Genomic DNA, 19001 nt, shown 5'->3' with positions numbered 1-19001 from the left:
GAGTAAACCCCGAGTAAGAAATCCGGAGCTGGGGTCCCTAAGGCAGTTTGATGTTGTTTACAACTTCACTCTGGCAACCTCTGTGACGACACTGGTGCCAAGCTGTATTGGCGCTTGCCCTTCCCTTGGACGACATCAGTGACGTGGAGAGGGAGAACCCGCTGCATGGGCAACAGCTGGTTCTCCAAATCTTCCCGGCCAGGCTTGCACCCTGGAGAGGACACAGTCCAGCAGAGGCACAAACCCATGATCCTCTGGGATCGACGGATGCCTACTAAGCCCAACAATGAACACATCTCTCAGATTTCCACATGCAAAGCTGATTGACGTACAGTGCAATGCTGTGATGAATCATTTTACATTTTCATCTGGCTCCTGTTTTCAGATGAACGTTGCCCTCTTACATACAGGTGTCCCCCCCTTTACAAAGGTAGAGCATTCCTATGAAACCTTTCTTTAAACCAAAATGGCATAAAGTGAAGAACCATTAATTTATATGGGAAAGTTTTTGTAAAAGTGAAAATCCTCTTTGTAATGTGAAAACAGGTTACTAATGTAGGTCGTTTGTGAAAGCAAAGTGGCGTAAAGCGAGCATTCGTAAAGAGGGGGACACTTGTATCACTTTTCGCTTTCCTGTACAATATTCTTTGTCCTGCTCTGTTTGGTGCTCCTTTTCATGAGCATCTGTCAGTTCTAATCCACCCACGCAGTATGTCAGTGTGCAACTTGATGGTCTTCTGAAGCCTGAGTGAGATTACTTACAACCCTAAATCTCTCAAAGTGTTTGAGCCATCTCCCAATGTCACCTGGTTTAGAAAAAATAAAATGTCTTGGGGGTGGGGGAGGGTTATTAGTTAAGTTGATGTAGGTACTGCAGATATTTGCTATGTTTTCCTCATAGTTCCTGCACCCTGCACCTCCCTTTTCTACCTCCTACCCAAGATCCACAAACCCACTTGTCCAGGTAGATCCATTGTCTCAGATTGTTCCTGCCCCACAGAATACCTCGACTCTGTCTTACCAATCCCCCTCCCCCAGTTCAGTCCCTTACTACCTACATCCGTGATACTTCACATGCTGTGGATTTCAAGTTCCCTGTCCACCATCATCTTACTTTCACTATGGATGTTCAGTCTCTATACATCTCCATCCCCCACCAGAATCTTTCTGGACACCAGACTCAACCAGTTCCCCTCCACCCATCACTCTCTTCTGTCTAGCAGAACTTGTCCTCACTCTTAATAATTTCTCCTTTGGCCCCTCCCAGATCCTTCCTTCAAACACGGGCACTTGCATTGGTCCCAGCTATGCCTGCCTTTCTGTTGGCTGCATGTTCCAAGCCTACACTGGTGTCAGTCCCCCACTTTTCCTTCGCTACATCGATGACTGCATTGATGCTGCTTCCTGCACCCATGTGGAGATCATTGACTTCATCAACTTTGCCTCCAACTTCCATCCTGCCCTCAAATTTACCTGGTCTATTTCTGACCAAGATGATTGGGAAGTTTTTAAGGAACAACAGAACTTAACTAAAAAGACAATACGGGGAGAAAAAATGAGGTACGAATGCAAGCTAGCCAGGAATATAAAGGATGATAGCAAAAGCTTTTTTAGATATGTGAAGAGAAAGAAGATAGTTAAGAACAATGTTGGGCCCTTGAAGAATGAATTGGGTGAAATTGTTATGGGAAACAGAGAAATGGCAGAAGAATTTAATGAGTACTTTAGATCTGTCTTCACTAAGGAAGACACAAGCAATCTCCCAGATGTATGGATGGGCCAAGGACATAGGGTAACAGAGGAAATGAAACAGATTGACATTCGGAAGGAAACTGTGATGAGAAGACTGATGGGACTGAAGGCTGACAAATCCCCAGGCCCAGATGGTCTCAATCCTAGGGTACTAAAGGAGGTGGCCCTGGAAATTGCAGATGCATTGGTAATCATTTTCCAATGTTCCTTAGATTCAGGATCAGTTCCTGAGGATTGGAGAATGGCTAATGTTATCCCACTTTTTAAGAAAGGAGGGAGGGAGAAAACAGAGAACTATCGTCCTGTCAGCCTAACATCAGTAGTGGGGAAGATGCTAGAGTCCATTATTAAAGATGAAATAGTGGCATATCTAGATAGCAGTGATAGGATTGGGCCGAGCCAGCATGGATTTACCAAGGGTAAATCATGCTTGACTAATCTGTTGGAGTTTTTCGAGGATGTAACCAGGAAGTTAGACGGGGGAGATCCAGTGGATGTAGTGTACCTTGATTTTCAGAAGGCATTTGATAAGGTCCCACATAGAAGATTGGTGGGTAAAATCAAAGCTCAGGGCATCGGGGGAAGGCATTGACATGGATAGAAAACTGGTTGGCAGATAGAAAGCAAAGGGTAGCGGTGAATGAGTGTTTCTCGGATTGGCAGGTGGTGACTAGTGGGGTGCCACAGGGCTCGGTATTGGGACCACAGCTGTTTACCATTTACGTTAACAATTTGGATGAAGGCATAGAAAATAACATCAGCAAATTTGCTGATGATACTAAGCTGGGTGGCAGTGTGACATGTGATGAGGATGTTAGGAGAATTCAGGGTGACTTGGATAGGCTGGGTGAGTGGGCAGATACTTGGCAGATGGCGTTTAATGTGAATAAGTGTGAGGTTATCCACTTAGGGAGTAAGAACAGGAAGGCAGATTATTATCTGAATGGTGTAGAGTTGGGTAAGGGAGAAATGCAAAGAGATCTCGGAGTCCTTGTTCATCAGTCACTGAAGGTGAATGAGCAAGTGCAGCAGGCAGTGAAGAAGGCTAATGGAATGTTGGCCTTTATTACAAAGGGAATTGAGTACAAGAGCAAGGAAATCCTCTTGCATTTGTACAGAGCCCTGGTGAGACCACACCTGGAGTATTGTGTACAGTTTTGGTTTCCAGGGTTAAGGAAGGACATCCTGGCTGTAGAGGAAGTGCAGCGTAGATTCACGAGGTTAATTCCTGGGATGTTTGGACTGTCTTATGCAGAGAGGTTAGAGAGACTGGGCTTGTACACGCTGGAATTAAGGAGATTGAGAGGGGATCTGATTGAAACATTTAAGATTATTAAGGGATTGGACAAGATAGAGGCAGGAAATATGTTCCAGAAGCTGGGAGAGTCCAGTACCAGAGGACATGGTTTGAGAATAAGGGGTAGGTCATTTAGGACAGAGTTAAGGAAAAACTTCTTCTCCCAGAGAGTTGTGGGGGTCTGGAATGCACTGCCTCGGAAGGTAGTGGAGGCCAATTCTCTGGATGTTTTCAAGAAGGAGCTAGATAGGTATCTTATGGATAGGGGGATCAAGGGATATGGGGACAAGGCAGGAACCGGGTATTGATAGTAATTGATCAGCCATGATCTCAAAATGGCGGTGCAGGCTCGAAGGGCCGAATGGTCTACTTCTGCACCTATTGTCTATTGTCCCCTTTCTTGATCTCACGGCCTCTATCTCTGGAGACAGCTTATCTACTGATGCCTCTTATAAACCCACAGACTCTCACAGCTACCTCAACTATACCTCTTCCCACCCTGTTACTTGTAAAAACGTCACCCCCTTCTCTCAATTCCTCTCGCTCCGCTGCATCTGCTCTCAGGATGAGACTTTTCATTCCGGAACGAAGGAGATGTCCTCCTTTTTCAAAGAAAGGAGCTTCCCTTCCTCCACCATCAATGTTGCCCTCAACCACATCTCTTCCATTTCTCACACGTCTGCTCTCACCCCATCCTCCTGCCACCCTACCAGGGATAGGGTTGCTCTTGTCCTCACCTACCACCCCACCAGCCTCTGCGTCTAGCACATAATTCTTCAGATCTTCCACCTTCTCCAATGGGATCCCACCACCAAGCACATCTTCACCTCCCTCCCACTTTATGCTTTTTGCATGGATCACTCCCTATATGACTTCCTTGTCCATTCATCCCTCCCCACAGATTTTGCCTCTGGCACTTATCCTTGCAAGTGGAACAAGTGCAACCCCTGCCCCTACTCTTCCTCCCTCACTACCGTTCAGGGCCCCAAACTGTCCTTTCAGGTAAGGCGACACTTTACCTGTCATGTACTGTTGGGGTCATATACTGTGTCCAGTGCTCCTGGCGTGGCTTCCTGTTTATCAGTGAGACTTGACATAGATTGGGAAACTGCTTTGCTGAGCACCTACGCTCCATCTGCCAGAAGAAGCGGGCTCTCCCAGTGGCCTCCAATTTTAATTCCACTTCCCATTCCCATTCCGATATGTCAATCCATGGCATCTTCTCCTAGTGGGATGAGGTCACACTCAGGTTGGAGGAACAACATCTTATATTCTGTCTGGGTAGCCTCCAACCTGATGACATGAACATCAATTTCTTGAACTTTTAGTAATGCACCCCCTCCCTCCTTCACCATTCCTATCCCTTTTCTCTCTCTCACCTTATTTCCTTGCCTGTCCATCACCTCCCTCTGGTGTTCCCCCCATGTCTCTTCCTTCCATAGCCTTCTGTCCTCTCCTAACAGACTCCCCCTTGTCCAGCCCTGAATTCTTTCACCAATCAATTTCCCAGCTCTTTACTTCACCTCTCCCCTTCCCAGTTTCACCTATCACCTTGTGTTTCTCTCTCCCTTCCCCCCATCTTTTAAATCTACTCCTCATTTTTTTTCTCCAGTCCTGCTGAAGGGTCTTGGGCCAAAACATCAACTGTACTTCTTTCCATTGATGCTGCCTGGCCTGCTGAGTTTCTCCAGCATTTTGCGTGTGTTGCTCCATTTTCCTATTTGTTTGTTTAGTAGTTTATTTATTTGGACAACAAAAATCATTTTTTTTCTCTCCCTGCGAGTTTGACTGACTTCTCTGCATTCTCTGCTATATCTGTGTCTCTGTGCACCTCCCTAGGCTAGTGGCACACAGTTTATTACAATGCATCCACTTTTGGGTACAGCTCAAAAGTGTTGCCAAGTTTCAGCTGTGCCTCATGGTGCATATAATTTGCAACTGGCATAGAAAATGTAGGTCGATAAGACTTCGGATATTTTTCCTAGATATATACAAACAAGGGTAATCTTACTCTAAATTCTTCATCTTGGGAATCCCTTTTGGTCCGTAGCCCAAATTCATCGATGATTGACCATGTCATTTTCAATACTGAGGGCCAGTGCAGAGCACAGCAGCTTACCAGCAGCACACAGGATGTTCAACTAAACTTTATCGATAATGAAGCCGCGTTATCAATATGTGAACTCCCATGTGGAGCGGCTAACTGAGTGGCAAAGGAATAACACTATTAACTACCACAACAAACACTACATGCCTACAATATTCAGCAGAATAACACACAGCCGGCATGTAATGAGCAACAACAGCAAAACAAACCCTTTTCCCAAACACCCCCTTTACCTCCCCCCCCCCCCACACACACACACACACAGAGGGGCCTCCAATGCCTGGGCAGGCTGCCTCCAGGCCTCCGACCTCCAGACCAAAGAGACTTAGGAGCTGCTCCTGCACTGTTTCTTCCGTTACATTAGAAAATTTTAGCATTTCATAACCAATCAGCTAGAGTGGGTCATGAAAAGTGCTTTATAAATTAAATTATTTCTTTATTACATTCGAACAACTAATAGGTCTTAAATCTTCTTTTCTGCTAAGTAAACCAAAGGATTAAACTAGTTAAAATAATTGAGTTGAAATGATAGCAAAATAAACTTCCAATTAATGTGTCAAATATTTACACTGGTAGGTTAACTGGTCGTTGTAAATTGTCCCGTGATTAGGATAGGGTTAAATTGGGGGATTGCTGAGTGATGCAGCTCAAAGGGCCAGAAGGGCCTACACTGCGCAGAAAGTCAATAAATATATAAATAGCTAGATAGATAGATAAATAAATAAATACACAAATAAATAAATAAACTCATTGCCAAAGAATAGGATAGATATTATGTGTGTATTTACAACATTGTGAGAAACAGAACTTCACCGTCAAAACAGACCGTCCCCCAGCACATCCTTTGTTTGAGTTGGTTGTTAAATGCAAACAATGTACTTCACTGTATGTTTTGACGTACTTGTGATTAATAAGCAAATTTCATCAGAATCACAGAACACAGGACCAGGAACAGGCCCTTCAGCCCATGATGCCGTTCCGTACCAAATATATTAGTAATCAAATGGCCAACTTACTGAATTCTTTATGCTTGCACAACGTCCATATCCTTCCATTTTCCTCACATTTATGTGCCTAACTAAATGTCTCTTAGAAGTCCCTAACGTATCTGCCTCTACCACCACCCCAGATGATGTATTCCAGGCACCCACCACTCTGTGTGTATTTTTTAAAAAATTGCCCCTCACATCTCCTTTGAAATTACTCCCTCTCACCTTAGATTCATGGCCTCTGGTATTTGACATTTCAACCCTGGGGAAAAAATACTGTTTGTTTACTTTACCTATGCCTCTCATAATCTTACAAGCCTCTCCTAGATCTTCCCTCAGCCTTCGGCTCTCCAGAGGAGACAGTCTAAGTTTGTTCAACCTTTCGTTATAGCACATACCCTCTAAGCCAGGCGGCATCCTGGTAAACTTCTTCTGCACCCTCTCCAAAGCCTCAACATCCTTCCTATAGTGGGGTGACCAGAACTGGATGCAATACTCCAGATGTGGCCTAACTAGAGTTTGCTAGAATATATGATACAGTATGACTAAATGCATGACTACTGAAAAACAAGTTTTAAAAAATTAATATTTTTAAAACTAAAGGAAAGACATTGTCACTTCATTCATCTGTTAGAACGTAGTTCAAAACTCACTTTGTCTGTGATTCCTTGGCAGTTACAGACATCATGTTTTAATCTTTCTTTGCTTCATAATTCATCCTCTTTCTATTTTCCCACTAGGATGATTTCCTGTGGTCGAGTCCCACCAGTTGCTCAATGCCTTTTTTGGAAAAAAGCAGTGACATTGGACAACGTTCAAGAATCCAGTCTATGTCGCTGTTTATCTACCGCTGACCTAATTGCCCTGGGGATTGGCAGTACTCTGGGTGCTGTGCATACTTGTTGGCAAGAGAAGTTGCCAAAGTAGAGGCTGGGCCCAGTATTGTCATCTCCTTCTTAATTGCTGCTGTTGCATCAGTGTTGGCAGGTGTATGCTATGTGGAACTTAGTGCACGGGTACCGCAGACTGGCTCGGTTTATCTCTACAGCTATGTCACCACTGGAGAACTTTTGGCTTTCATTACGGGTTGGAATTTAATCCTCTCTTACATCATCATTGGCAAGTAGCAAATTAATATTATCTCAAAGTGATACAATTAAACCAAGTTAATGGACCTTACATTGGTAATTAAGTTGGAAGAAATTTAAGTGGTAGTAGATTAATAAATTGGTTTATTACTGCCACATGTTCTAAAATAGTGTGAAGATTTTTGTTTTTCATAACATCCATCCAGATCATTTTGTCACATCAGTACATTGAGGTAATGCAAGGCAAGAGCAGAAAACATAATCAGAATAAAGTGTTACAGTTACAGAGAAAGTGCAGTACAGGCTGACAATTTTTAAACTCCAGATTAGGATGGTGCTGCTGAACGCGCGTGACAGGTCACAGGCAGTTTGAAAAGCAAGAAATTCAACTAAAAGCATTACTGATAAGACCTTTTCTGAAGTAAGTTGTAGTAAATTATCACTACAAACAATGAAGAGGCGAGCGAAGGTGAAGTGAATTTGAGGGATGAACCGTGCTTGTACGTTGCAGGATCGATGCAGTTGGAGTGAGTCATTTGGACAGGAGAAGTTGAGGTTGAGGAGTTCTGATGCCCGTTCGTCTAGCCCGGGTGCGAGGTTGGATCGCTGAGTGTGCTGGGCTGATTTGGCGAAGTCGAGAGCAGCTTTGGTCTGGGTGGTAAAATCTGGACCCAGAGCAGGTCACTGGGCAGCATGTTCTAGGCCAGGAGCCTTTCACTGCAGTGGTGCCTAGGTCCTAGTGTGAGGTACAATACGCTGTTTGGCCAATTTAATCAATATACTGGAAAGACAGGATGTGGGGATCGGAGGTGAGAGCAGATTTTGTCACTCTCCCATGATGTTCACTCCTCTCTCCACGGCACTGAGGCTTTGAAAACTGTCCCTGGCTGCTGTGCTTCATGCCTGTTAATATGATGGACTGATACCCAGGCTTGGGCCTACTCCAGGCTGCTCTAGGGCTTGGATCTAAGGCCTCATTTTTGGTTTGAAATGTTGTTGCTTACTTCAATTGTTTGCATGATTTGTTCTTTTCCCCTTTCCCCTTGCAAATCGGGTGGTGGTCTTTTATTTTTTTTAAATTGGGTTCTTTTGGATTCTTTGCTTTGTGGCTGCCTGTAAGCAAACAAATCTCAAGGTTGTATAACTTACACATTCATTGATAATAAATGTACTTTGAATCCAATATGGCGCAAGGCCATGACGAGGTTGATTGTAAGTTTACGAGTCCACTCCATTCTGCTCTGCCACTCAGTAAGATAACATGGATGTTTTTTTATTTGTTTATCTCAGCACCACTTTCCTGTAGTAACACCACATTCTTTGTTTCCCTTTATATTCCACAGTCTTTCAATATCTTGAATATATTCAGTGACAGAACGCATACAGCTCTTTTGGATAAAGAACAACAAATACTCATATTCCTCTGGGTGAAATAAACACTTAAAACTTTGACACAGCAAAGGGGAATATCAAGCTCCAGATATGCATTTCAAGCCCCATGAAAATCTTACATGTCACAGTGAACTCTGCTTGTATTTTCCTAAACTCTGGAGAATAGATAGATAGATAGATAGATACTTTATTCATCCCCATGGGGAATTTCAACTTTTTTTCCAATGTCCCATACACTTGTTGTAGCAAAACTAATTACATACAATACTTAACTCAGTAAAAAAATATGATATGCATCTAAATCACTATCTCAAAAAGCATTAATAATAGCTTTTAAAGAGTTCTTAAGTCCTGGCGGTAGAATTGTAAAGCCTAATGGCATTGGGGAGTATTGACCTCTTCATCCTGTCTGAGGAGCATTGCATCGATAGTAACCTGTCGCTGAAACTGCTTCTCTGTCTCTGGATGGTGCTACGTAGAGGATGTTCAGAGTTATCCATAATTGACCGTAGCCTACTCAGCGCCCTTCGCTCAGCTACCGATGTTAAACTCTCCAGTACTTTGCCCACGACAGAGCCCGCCTTCCTTACCAGCTTATTAATACGTGAGGCGTCCCTCTTCTTAATGCTTCCTCCCCAACACGCCACCACAAAGAAGAGGGCGCTCTCCACAACTGACCTATAGAACATCTTCAGCATCTCACTACAGACAGAATAGAGGCCAAATATACTTCACTTCTGCCCAGGGAAGCAGTTGAAGCTTCTTCACCAAATATATTTAAGAAACAGTTAAATAGGTTTTTATATAGTAAAGGAATTAAGGGTTATGGCGAAAAGGCAGTTGGATGGAGCTGAGTTTACGGACAGATCAGCCATGATCTTATTGAATGGCGGGGCAGGCTCGATGGGCCGGATGGCCTACTCCTGCTCTCCTTATGTTCTCTTCATAGTACGAGCCCCAAGGAATCACTCTAGTGAACTTTCTAACTAAACAGAGCAGTGCCAGTTCCTCAAAAGTGTGATTGAGAAGATGTCATGTAAACTTAATCCTGTTCTCAGCCAGTGTCCTGACACACTGCATCTACAGCTTAGTAGAGAGCAGCACATGAATCAGGAACCTATTTCACCAGAGACAATATTCAAATTTTAAAAAATTATAAACAAGAGAGATTCTGCAGATGCTGGAAATCCAGAGCAACAAACACAAAATTCTGGAGGAACTCAACAGGTCCAGCAGAATCTCTGGAGAGGAATAAGCATTCATCGTTTTGGCCAAGACCCTTCACCAGGACTAGAAAGGAAAGGAGAAGAACCCAGAATAAGAAGGTGGGCGGAGGGGATGGAATACAAGCTGGCAAGTGGTGTGTGCTGTGGTAGCATGTCTGGCTGAGCATATGGGCGAAGAATCGGAGAGCAGCAAAGATCACACAGGGGGCAGCATCGGAGGGGATCTCACTGAAGTCCCATCAAAGAGAAGATTTAAACTTGTTCATGGTATGCATCCCTCAAAGAGACTTTGCAGTGGAGCAGCTCATCCTAAAACCAAGAGATTCTGCAGGTGCTGGAAATACCGAGCAACGCCCACTAAATAGTGGAGGAACAGCAGGATTTCAGGCAGCATCTATGGAGAATTAACTGTCAAAGTTCTGGACTGAGCCACCTTTAGACTGCCTGTCAGCTTCTGTTTATGTATGTTTCATTGATAACAATAGTTACTGTATATGCTGAAGAAGGATCATCAGAGCACTTATCACAAAAATTTCTTCAGGTCCTTTTCAAAGTTAAAGTAAAATGTTTACAACACTGCGATTCATCTTCTTGTGGGAATACTCAATAAAGCCATAATAGAAAAATAACCATAATAGAATCAATGAAATCCCACACTAACCTGGGTGTTCAACTAGTGTGAAAAAGTCAACAAGGTGTGCATATACAATAAGAAAGAAATAGTAGTAGTAAATAAATAAGCAATAAATATCGAAAACCTGAGTTGAAGAGTTCTTGAAAGTGAGTCCATGGATTGTGGGAACATTTCAATGATGGGGTAAATGAAGTTGAGTGAAGTTATCCTCTTTGTTTCAAGAGCCTGATAGTTGAGGGGGTAATAATTGTTCCTGAACCCAGTGGTGTGAGTCTTGAGGTTCCTGTAATTTATTCCCAATGGCAGCAGCAAGAAGTGAACATGACCTGGGTAGTGGAGGTCCTTGATGATGGATGCCCTTTTCTGTGACAATGCTTTGTGTAGATGTGCTCAATAGTGGGCACACCATTGAATGCATCTTTGATAGTTTTGTAAACTTATCCAGTGAGTGACTGAATCTAATAATTCAAAGGTTTGCAGAATCAATTTGCTTACTTGTTAGCAATATAAAGACTCAGGATCTTTGGATTCATCTGGAGAATATAGACTGGGACTCCCTCTTCCAATTGTCATCCAGATATTGCTGCTGTGCATAAATGGTGGAAGCTAGGCAAGAGTAACTCATACAATATACTGGAGGAACTCAGCAGATCAGGCAACATCTATAGAAAGGAATAACATTGACTTTTCAGGCAGAGACCCTTCTTCAGGAAAATTAGGTACAATCATGACAGGGTTCAGAACTGAAATGTTGGGTTAGATATTCTGCCAACAATCGCAGTCAAAGCCACACTTGAAATGCAACACATAAGCAGGCCATTCATCCCATCTAGTTCAGACTATATTTTATCTTCTACATGAGCTTTGGTCCTCATCCAAAGAGAAAGTAATATTCTTCAACAACTATTTTACCAGCTATAAGTTGTCATGGATTGCATTTTATTCACTAACTTTGACTGGGTATCCTACCAGCATAGTGTCAAATGAATTAATTATTTTAGCTTGATCTCCGCTCTAAATCTCTTCACTGAATTTTGTTTTGTTATTATATATTAGAAAAGCTGGATCCTGAGTACAAATCTGCATTATCTGAGTTGACACATCTTGTGAACTGGAAAATGTTCTGTTTAGCCCCATTCTTTGCTTTCTGTCTCTGTATATTACACCCCTTTCCAGGTGATCCAATTTTATCTCCTGTTTGTGAATTTATTGAATGCTCTCCAAAAATCCAAGCTCATTTATAGACCATAAGGTCATAAGACATAAGAGCAGAATTAGGCCATTCAGCCAATCGAGTCTGCTCCACCATTCCATCGTAGCTCATTTATTATCCTCAGAACCTCACTGTTTTGCCTTCTTTCTGCAGCCTTTGAAACACTGGCTAATCAAGAACCATGAATCTCCATTTAAAATATATTAAATGACTTGGTTTCCACAGCTGTTTGTGGCTATGAATTCCACAGATTGACCACCCTCTGACTAAAGAAATTCCTCCTCATCTCTGTTCTAAATAGACATCCCTCTATTCTGAGGCTGTGCTGTCTAGTCCAAGACTCACCCAATGCAGGAAAGATCCTCTCAACATTCACTCTATCGAGGCTCTTCAACATTCGATAGGTTTCAATGACATCCCACCTCATTCTTCCAACCTCTCACAAGTACAATTACAGAGCCAACAAATGCTCCTTAAACATTAACCATTTAATTCTGGAATCATGCTTGTGAACCTCCTCTGGACCCTCTCCAATGCCAGTTCATCTTTTCTTAGATATGGGGCCCAAAACTGCTCACAAAACTCCAAGTGTGGTCTTACTATTACCTCATAAAGCCTCAGCATCACATTAATGCTCTTATATTCTAGTCCTCTCCAAATGAATGCTAACCTTGCATCTGCCTTCTTTACGACTGACTCAACCTGCAAGTTAACCTTTAGGGAATCCTGCACAAGGACTCCCAAGTCCCTTTGCACCTCTGGTTTTTGAACTTTCTCCCCACTTAGAAAATAGATTACACCTTTATTCCTTGTAACAAAGAGCAGGACCATGCCCTTCCCTACAGTATATTCCATCTGACACTTATTTGCCCATTCTTTCAATCTGTCTAAGTCCCTCTGCAGACTCTCTGCTTCCTCAACACTAGCTGCCCTTCTACCTATCTTTATGTCATCTGCAAACTTGGCCACAAAGCCGTCAATTTCATCATCCAAATTGTTGACATACAGTGTAGCATGAAAAGTGTTCCCAATCCCAACTCCTGCCAAACACCACTAGTCACTGGCAGCCAACCAGAAAAAGGTCCCCTTTATTCCCATTGTTTGCCTCCTTCTAGTCAGCCAATCTTCCATCCATGCTATACCTTTCCTGCTATGCCATGGGCTTTTATCTTGTTAGCAGCCTCATGAAAGGTACCTCATCAAAGGCCTTCTGAAAATTGAAATAAACAACACCCACTGACTTTCTGCTGATTATCTTGTGTGTTATTTCCTTAAAGAACTCCAACTGATTTGTCAGGCAATTTTTCCCTTGAGGAAACTGTGGTGAACTAGATATACCTGTCTGACTGCTCCTGTGGCTCCTCCCACAGACCCCCGCTGACTGCTCCTGTGGCTCCTCCCACAGACCCCCGTATAAAGGCGACTGTGGGCTGCTGCTCTCCCTCTTTCCCCAGGATGTAGTGTTGTTTATTCTTCCAGTCAATAAAAGCCGATATCACGCTTCCGACCTCTCAGCGTGAGTTATTGATGGTGCATCAGAAACCATGCTGACTATGGCCTATTTTATCATTCTCCTCCAGGTACCCTGAGCCCTGTCCTTAGTAATGGATTCCAACATTATCACTGAAGTCAGGCTAACTGGCTACTGTTGAATTCCCTTTCTCTGCCTCCCTCCATTTTTAAAGAGTGAAGTGACATGTGCAATTTTCCAGTCCCCCGGAACCATTCCAGAACCTAGTGATTCTTGAAAGATCATTACTAATATCTCCACAATCTCATCAGCTACATCTTTCAGAACCTTGTGGTGTAGTCCATCTGGTCCAGATGACTTATTTACCTTCAGACGAATCAGCTTTCCAAGCATCTTTTCCTTAGTAATAGCAACTACACTCACGTCTGCCCCCTGACACTTTTGAATTTCTGGCATACTGCTAGTGTCTTCCACAGAGAATACTAACACAAAACACTATTAAGTTCATTTGCCATTTCTTTGTCCCCCATTACTACTTCTCCAGCATTGTTTCCAGTGGTCTGATATCCACACTCATCTCTCTTTTACCCTTTGCTTATCTGAAAAAAATACATTTGGAATCCTTTTTGATATTGTTGGCTAGCTTACTTTTGTATTGCATCCTTTCTCCTCTTATGTTTTTTTTTAGTTACCTACTGTTGGTTTTTAAATATTCCCAATCCTTTAACTTCTCACTAATTTTTGCTAAATTATATGCTCTCCCTTTTGCTTTTATGCTGTCTTTGGCTTCCCTTGTCAGTCACAGTTACATCATCCTCCCTTCAGAATACCTCAGTTTTGAGATGTATCTATCCTGGCTTTCTGAATTGCCCCCAGAAGCTCCAGACATTGCTGTTCTGTTGTCATCCCTGATAGTGTTCCCTTCCAATCAACTGTGGTCAGCTCTACTCTCTGTAAATCCCTTTACTCCACTGTAATACTGATACATCTGACTTTATCTTCTCCCTCTCAAACTGCAGGGTGGTATCTATCATATTATGATCACTGTCTCCTAAGGGTTCCTTTACTTTAAGCTCCTTAATTAAATCAGGTTCATTACACAACACCCAATTCAGAACTGCCTTTCCCCAAGTGGGCTCAGCCATCAGATGCTCTAAAAATCCCCTCTTCTGGGATCCAGCACCAACCTGATTTTCCTAGTCTACCTGCATATTGAAATCCCTCATGACTATCGTAACATTACTCTTATTACATGCCTTTTCTACCTCCTGTTGCAATTTATATCCCACATCCTGGCTACTGTTCAGGGGCCTGTATATAACTACCATTAGGGAATTTTATCCTTGCAGCTTCTTAACTCTACCCACAAGGATTCTCCATCTTCATCCTAAATCATCCCTTTATAAGGAATAAATCACATTTTTTGCTAACGGAGCCAACCCAACCCCTCTGCCTACTTGCCTGTCCTTTGAATACAAGGTGTGGTGCGAGGCCAAGTGGTTAAGGCGTTGGACTAGCGATCTGAAGGTCGTGAGTTCGAGCCCTAGCCGAGGCAGTGTGTTGTGTCCTTGAGCAAGGCACTTAACCACACATTGCTCCAGTCCATACAGCTGAAAATAAGTACTGGCAATCCTCGCGATAGACTGGAGCCATATCTTGGGGGCAGTTTTGTACTCTCAGTCACTTCATGCCACGGAAACTGGCATAATCACTGGCCTGATGAGCCTATAAGGCTTGGGACAGACTTTAACTTTTTTAACTTAAATACAAGGTGTATCCTTGGATATTAAGCTATGATCTTCTTTTAGCCATGACTCAGTGATGCTGACAACATAATATCTACCAATCTCTAACTGCACTACAAGATCATCTACCTTATTCCATATACTTCATGCATTAAAACATAACACCTTCAGTCCTCTATTCAACAACATTTTTGATTTTCCCTGTGTTACACTTCAACTCAACCCACTGTCTGCAATTTTGCCTTATCTTCGGTCTCACTACACAATGCATCTAAATGCATCTTTTGTCACTCCGGTTTTTGTTCCATGCCAAACTAGTCTACATCCAGTTCCCAACCCCATTCTAAATCATAGGGCTTCAAAGGGCTGTGGAAACCAATGAAGTCATCCCTCATTCTTCTGAATTCTTGTGAATACAGGCCCAGAGTAATCAAATGCTCTTCATATAACCAGCCAGTCAATCCTGGAATCATCTTCGTGAACCTCCTTTGAACCTTCTCCTTTATTAGATAAGGCCCCCACACCTGCTCATCATACTCCAAGTGAGGCCTCACCAGTGCTTTCAAAAGGACTAAAATATAAAAACAAGGATGTAATGTTGAGACTTTATTACATCCCTGCTTTTATATTCTAGTCCTCTTGAAGTGAATGCTAACATTGCATTTGCCTTCCTCACCATAGGCTCATCGTACAAATTAACATTTTGGGAATCTTGCACAAGGACTCCCAAATCATTTTGCGCCTCAATTTTTTTTGTATTTTCTCTCCATTTAGAAACTAGCCAGTCCTTTCATTTCTTCCACCAAAGTGCATGACCATAGATTTCTTGACACTATATTCCATCTGCCATTTCTTTTCCCATTCTCTTAATCAGTCTAAGTCCTTCTAGCCTCTCTAATTCCTCAAAACTACCTGCCCCTCCACCTGTCTTCATATAGTCTGCAAACTTTGGATCAAAGCCATCAATTCCATCATCCGCATCATTGATATATAACGTAAAAAGAATTGGTCCCAACACAGACCCCTGTGGAACACCACTACTCGTAGGCAGCCAACCAGAAAAGGAATTCTTTATTCACACTCTTTGCCTCCTGCCCATCAGCGACTGCTTTACCCATGATAGAATCTTTCCTGTAATACTCATAATTTGTAAGCAGCCTCTTGTTAAAGGCCTTCTGAAAATCCAAGTACACAACATTAACCGATTCTCCTTTCTCTAGCCCGCTTGTTATTTCTTTAAAGAATTCCAACAGATTTCCTAGGCAAGATTTTCCCTTGAAGAAATCATACTGACTACGGCCTATTTTATCACGTGCCTCCAAGTATCCTGAGACCTCATCGTTAATAATCGACTCCAACATTTCCCAACCACAGAGGTCAGACTAACTGGCCTACAGTTTCCTTTCTTCTGTACCTCTTCCTTCTTGAAGAGTGGAGTGACATTTGCACTACCATTTGATTGTGGCTAAGTTATTTTTGTTCATAGCTGATTTATTGGTTATAGAACCGATATAAAACCATCATAAGAATTCAGTAGGCTTCAATGAGATCACCTCTCAAGTTTGCAAAATCTTGGCTGTAGAAAATCAATATAAAATTGGTTTTATTCTCCCAAGTGTTTAGCAACTTGAGATATGATCTCACAGAAACCTATAGAATTCTTAGTGTGGTTGACAGGGAAGTGCAGAGTTGATCATATCCCTGGCTATAGCATCTGGAACCTGCAGTCCTAGTGTTAAAGTAGGAGGTGGGCCATACATAACTTGGATAAGAAGAAATTTGTTTAACCAGAGAGAAATGAATCTTGGAATGCTCCAGATGCCCTGTCATTCAGTATATAGGACCATAAAATATAGGAACAGAAGTAGGCCATTCAGCCCATCGAGCTTGCACCACCATTCAATCATGGGCTGATCCAATTCTTCCAGTCATACCCACTCCCCTGCCTTCTCCCCATACCTTTTGATGCCCTGGCTAATCAAGAACCTAATATATTTCTGGTTATCTATTCAAGACAGGAATTGATAGATACTTGAGTATAAAAAGAATTGATGATAGACTGATAACTTTCTTGGCTACTGCAAATCGTCCCTAGTGCTGGTGGCTTGTGAAGGACTCATGGGGTGTTACTGAGTGTGTGTGATAGAATAGGATATAGGGAGACAAAGGGACAATGAGATGAATGTGATTGCTCTGAGTGCTGGTACGGACTTGATGGACAGAATGGTCTCCTTTGCTTTATGGAAAATGACAATAAGCATCGGGTTGGTGCAAGAAAGCATTGCTGAGATAAAACAAAAAAAAAACCCATAATCTTATTGAATGATGGACTAGGCATCAGAGCCAAATAACCTTTTCCTGCTTCTGTCGCTGGTGTTCTTATGTTATTATGTAATCTATGGTTACGAACAAGATGATGGGACCTGTTCCTATGCTGTGCAAAACCTGGACCTAATTTGACAGACAATGATGCAGTGATGCTGCTTGTGAATGAACTCAAAGCAAGCTGTTCACTATAACAGAACTACCTCTCTTGACATGGATCTCCTCTTTCTTGGTATAATTTTCATTTTGCTTGGGAGGGTAAAATGGGAGAGATTGAAATAGCTGCTCATATACACCTCCTGCTGAAACTGACATTTTTGGTTATAAACTCAACCAAATGAACACTCATCCAGGGGAGTCCAGTATCAAGCGGTGTTGCTGTGGCTCTGCTTTGTACAAAGGGAATAAGGGCAGGTTGTACAGGAATATCTAATCCAAAATAACCATTTTATGCTACTTCAAGAAGTCAGTATTACCCTCGATTAAAATATCAAAACAAAATATGCACATTTTTTGGTCTCATTTTACATTTTTCTCCACATCAGGTACATCCAGCATGGCAAGTGCCTGGAGCAGCACGTTTGATCAACTGTTAGGCGAACATATCGGCAGTTTTCTTAGTATTCATTTCAGAATGGAGGCACCAGAATTGGTAGAATATCCAGATTTCTTTGCAGCATGCTTGACAATCTTACTGGCAGGTAAGGTGATTTTTATATTTAAACAACTTAAGAAATGCTGCAATATTTCTAGAGATGAATAGAAGATCGAAATGTAGAAACAGCTTATGTCTGAATTTGGGCCATAGTGTAACTAAGTAGTCAAAGGGATTTTAGCTTGGTTATTGGTTGTCTCAGTAGTATAGTTTATGTCTAAAAGGTTCAATGACAATTAAACAAATCATCAAATAAACTTTCAAAAGGGGTGATTACTCGTGTCAAAGTTTACTAAGCAAAAAAGTTACTCTCTTATTCCCTTGGTCCTTTTGATTTAAGCTTTCACCGTGCTTTTTCATCCTGGCAGTTAGCTGAGCAGCTACATCTCTTTCTAAGTAAATTATAAGCTTCTCTTTCTCTCTCCTTGTGCTTCTTCCTGCCCTCCCCCCATCATCTTACCTGGACTTCTCTCCTTCCCTTCCAGTCCTGATGAAGAGCCCCAGCCCGAAAGGTCGACAGTTTAGTCTTTTCCATAGTTGCTGCCTGACTTGCTGAGTTCCTCCAGCATTTTGTGTGTGTTGCTTTAGATTTCCAGCAGCTGCAGATTTTTTCATGTTGGTGGTTCTCTTTCCCTTTGTTCCATATTTATGTCATTGATTCTTTTCTCTCTGACAGAACATGGTAGATCCCTTGATGGCTGGAAACAGTCTGACTCTGTGTTCCCTTAATCTTCAGTAGAATCCAGTGTGGGAACATATCAAAGGTCTGCCTGATGTCAGAGCACACTGCAATTTCCCTTTCTACCTTATCTATTACTTGCTGAAGGAATGTTAAGAGGTTTGCCAAGCATAATTGCCTCATTTGAAAATACATTCTGGCTACTTCTATTTTATTTTTATCTGGATACTTTGGTAGCATGATTCTTTGTTAAAGCCTAAATATTTTGTTAGCTCTTTAGTCTAATTAAATAGGTTAGCGGAATGAATATAGCCTTAAAAATATATCATTCATTGTGCATGATTAATTTGTCTTTCACATCTCCGACTTTGGGCATTAGATTGGAGTTCTTGGATCCGAATTACAAACGGTAGTCGTTTTGCCAGGAA

At 42.2% G+C, this 19001-nt stretch overlaps 1 protein-coding gene and 1 pseudogene across 1 annotated transcript in view; one reads left to right on the top strand and one right to left on the bottom strand.

Moving 5' to 3' along the window:
- Window positions 1–6888, bottom strand: part of LOC140739227 (fibroblast growth factor 1-like) — an 88949-nt gene extending 82061 nt beyond the window's left edge. Inside the window, exon 1 of the mRNA XM_073067325.1 lies at window positions 6799–6888. Coding sequence (XP_072923426.1) covers window positions 6799–6833 — 35 coding nt within the window. The 5' untranslated portion in view covers window positions 6834–6888. The remainder of the gene's footprint in view (window positions 1–6798) is intronic.
- Window positions 6887–19001, top strand: part of LOC140739545 (cationic amino acid transporter 2-like) — a 36993-nt pseudogene continuing 24878 nt past the window's right edge.

Source organism: Hemitrygon akajei, chromosome 15 (assembly GCF_048418815.1).
Source record: "Hemitrygon akajei chromosome 15, sHemAka1.3, whole genome shotgun sequence".
NCBI classification, from domain to species: Eukaryota; Metazoa; Chordata; class Chondrichthyes; order Myliobatiformes; family Dasyatidae; genus Hemitrygon; species Hemitrygon akajei.
The sequence above is the reverse complement of the archived record's forward strand: the minus strand, read 5'-3'. Positions and strand labels throughout refer to the sequence as shown.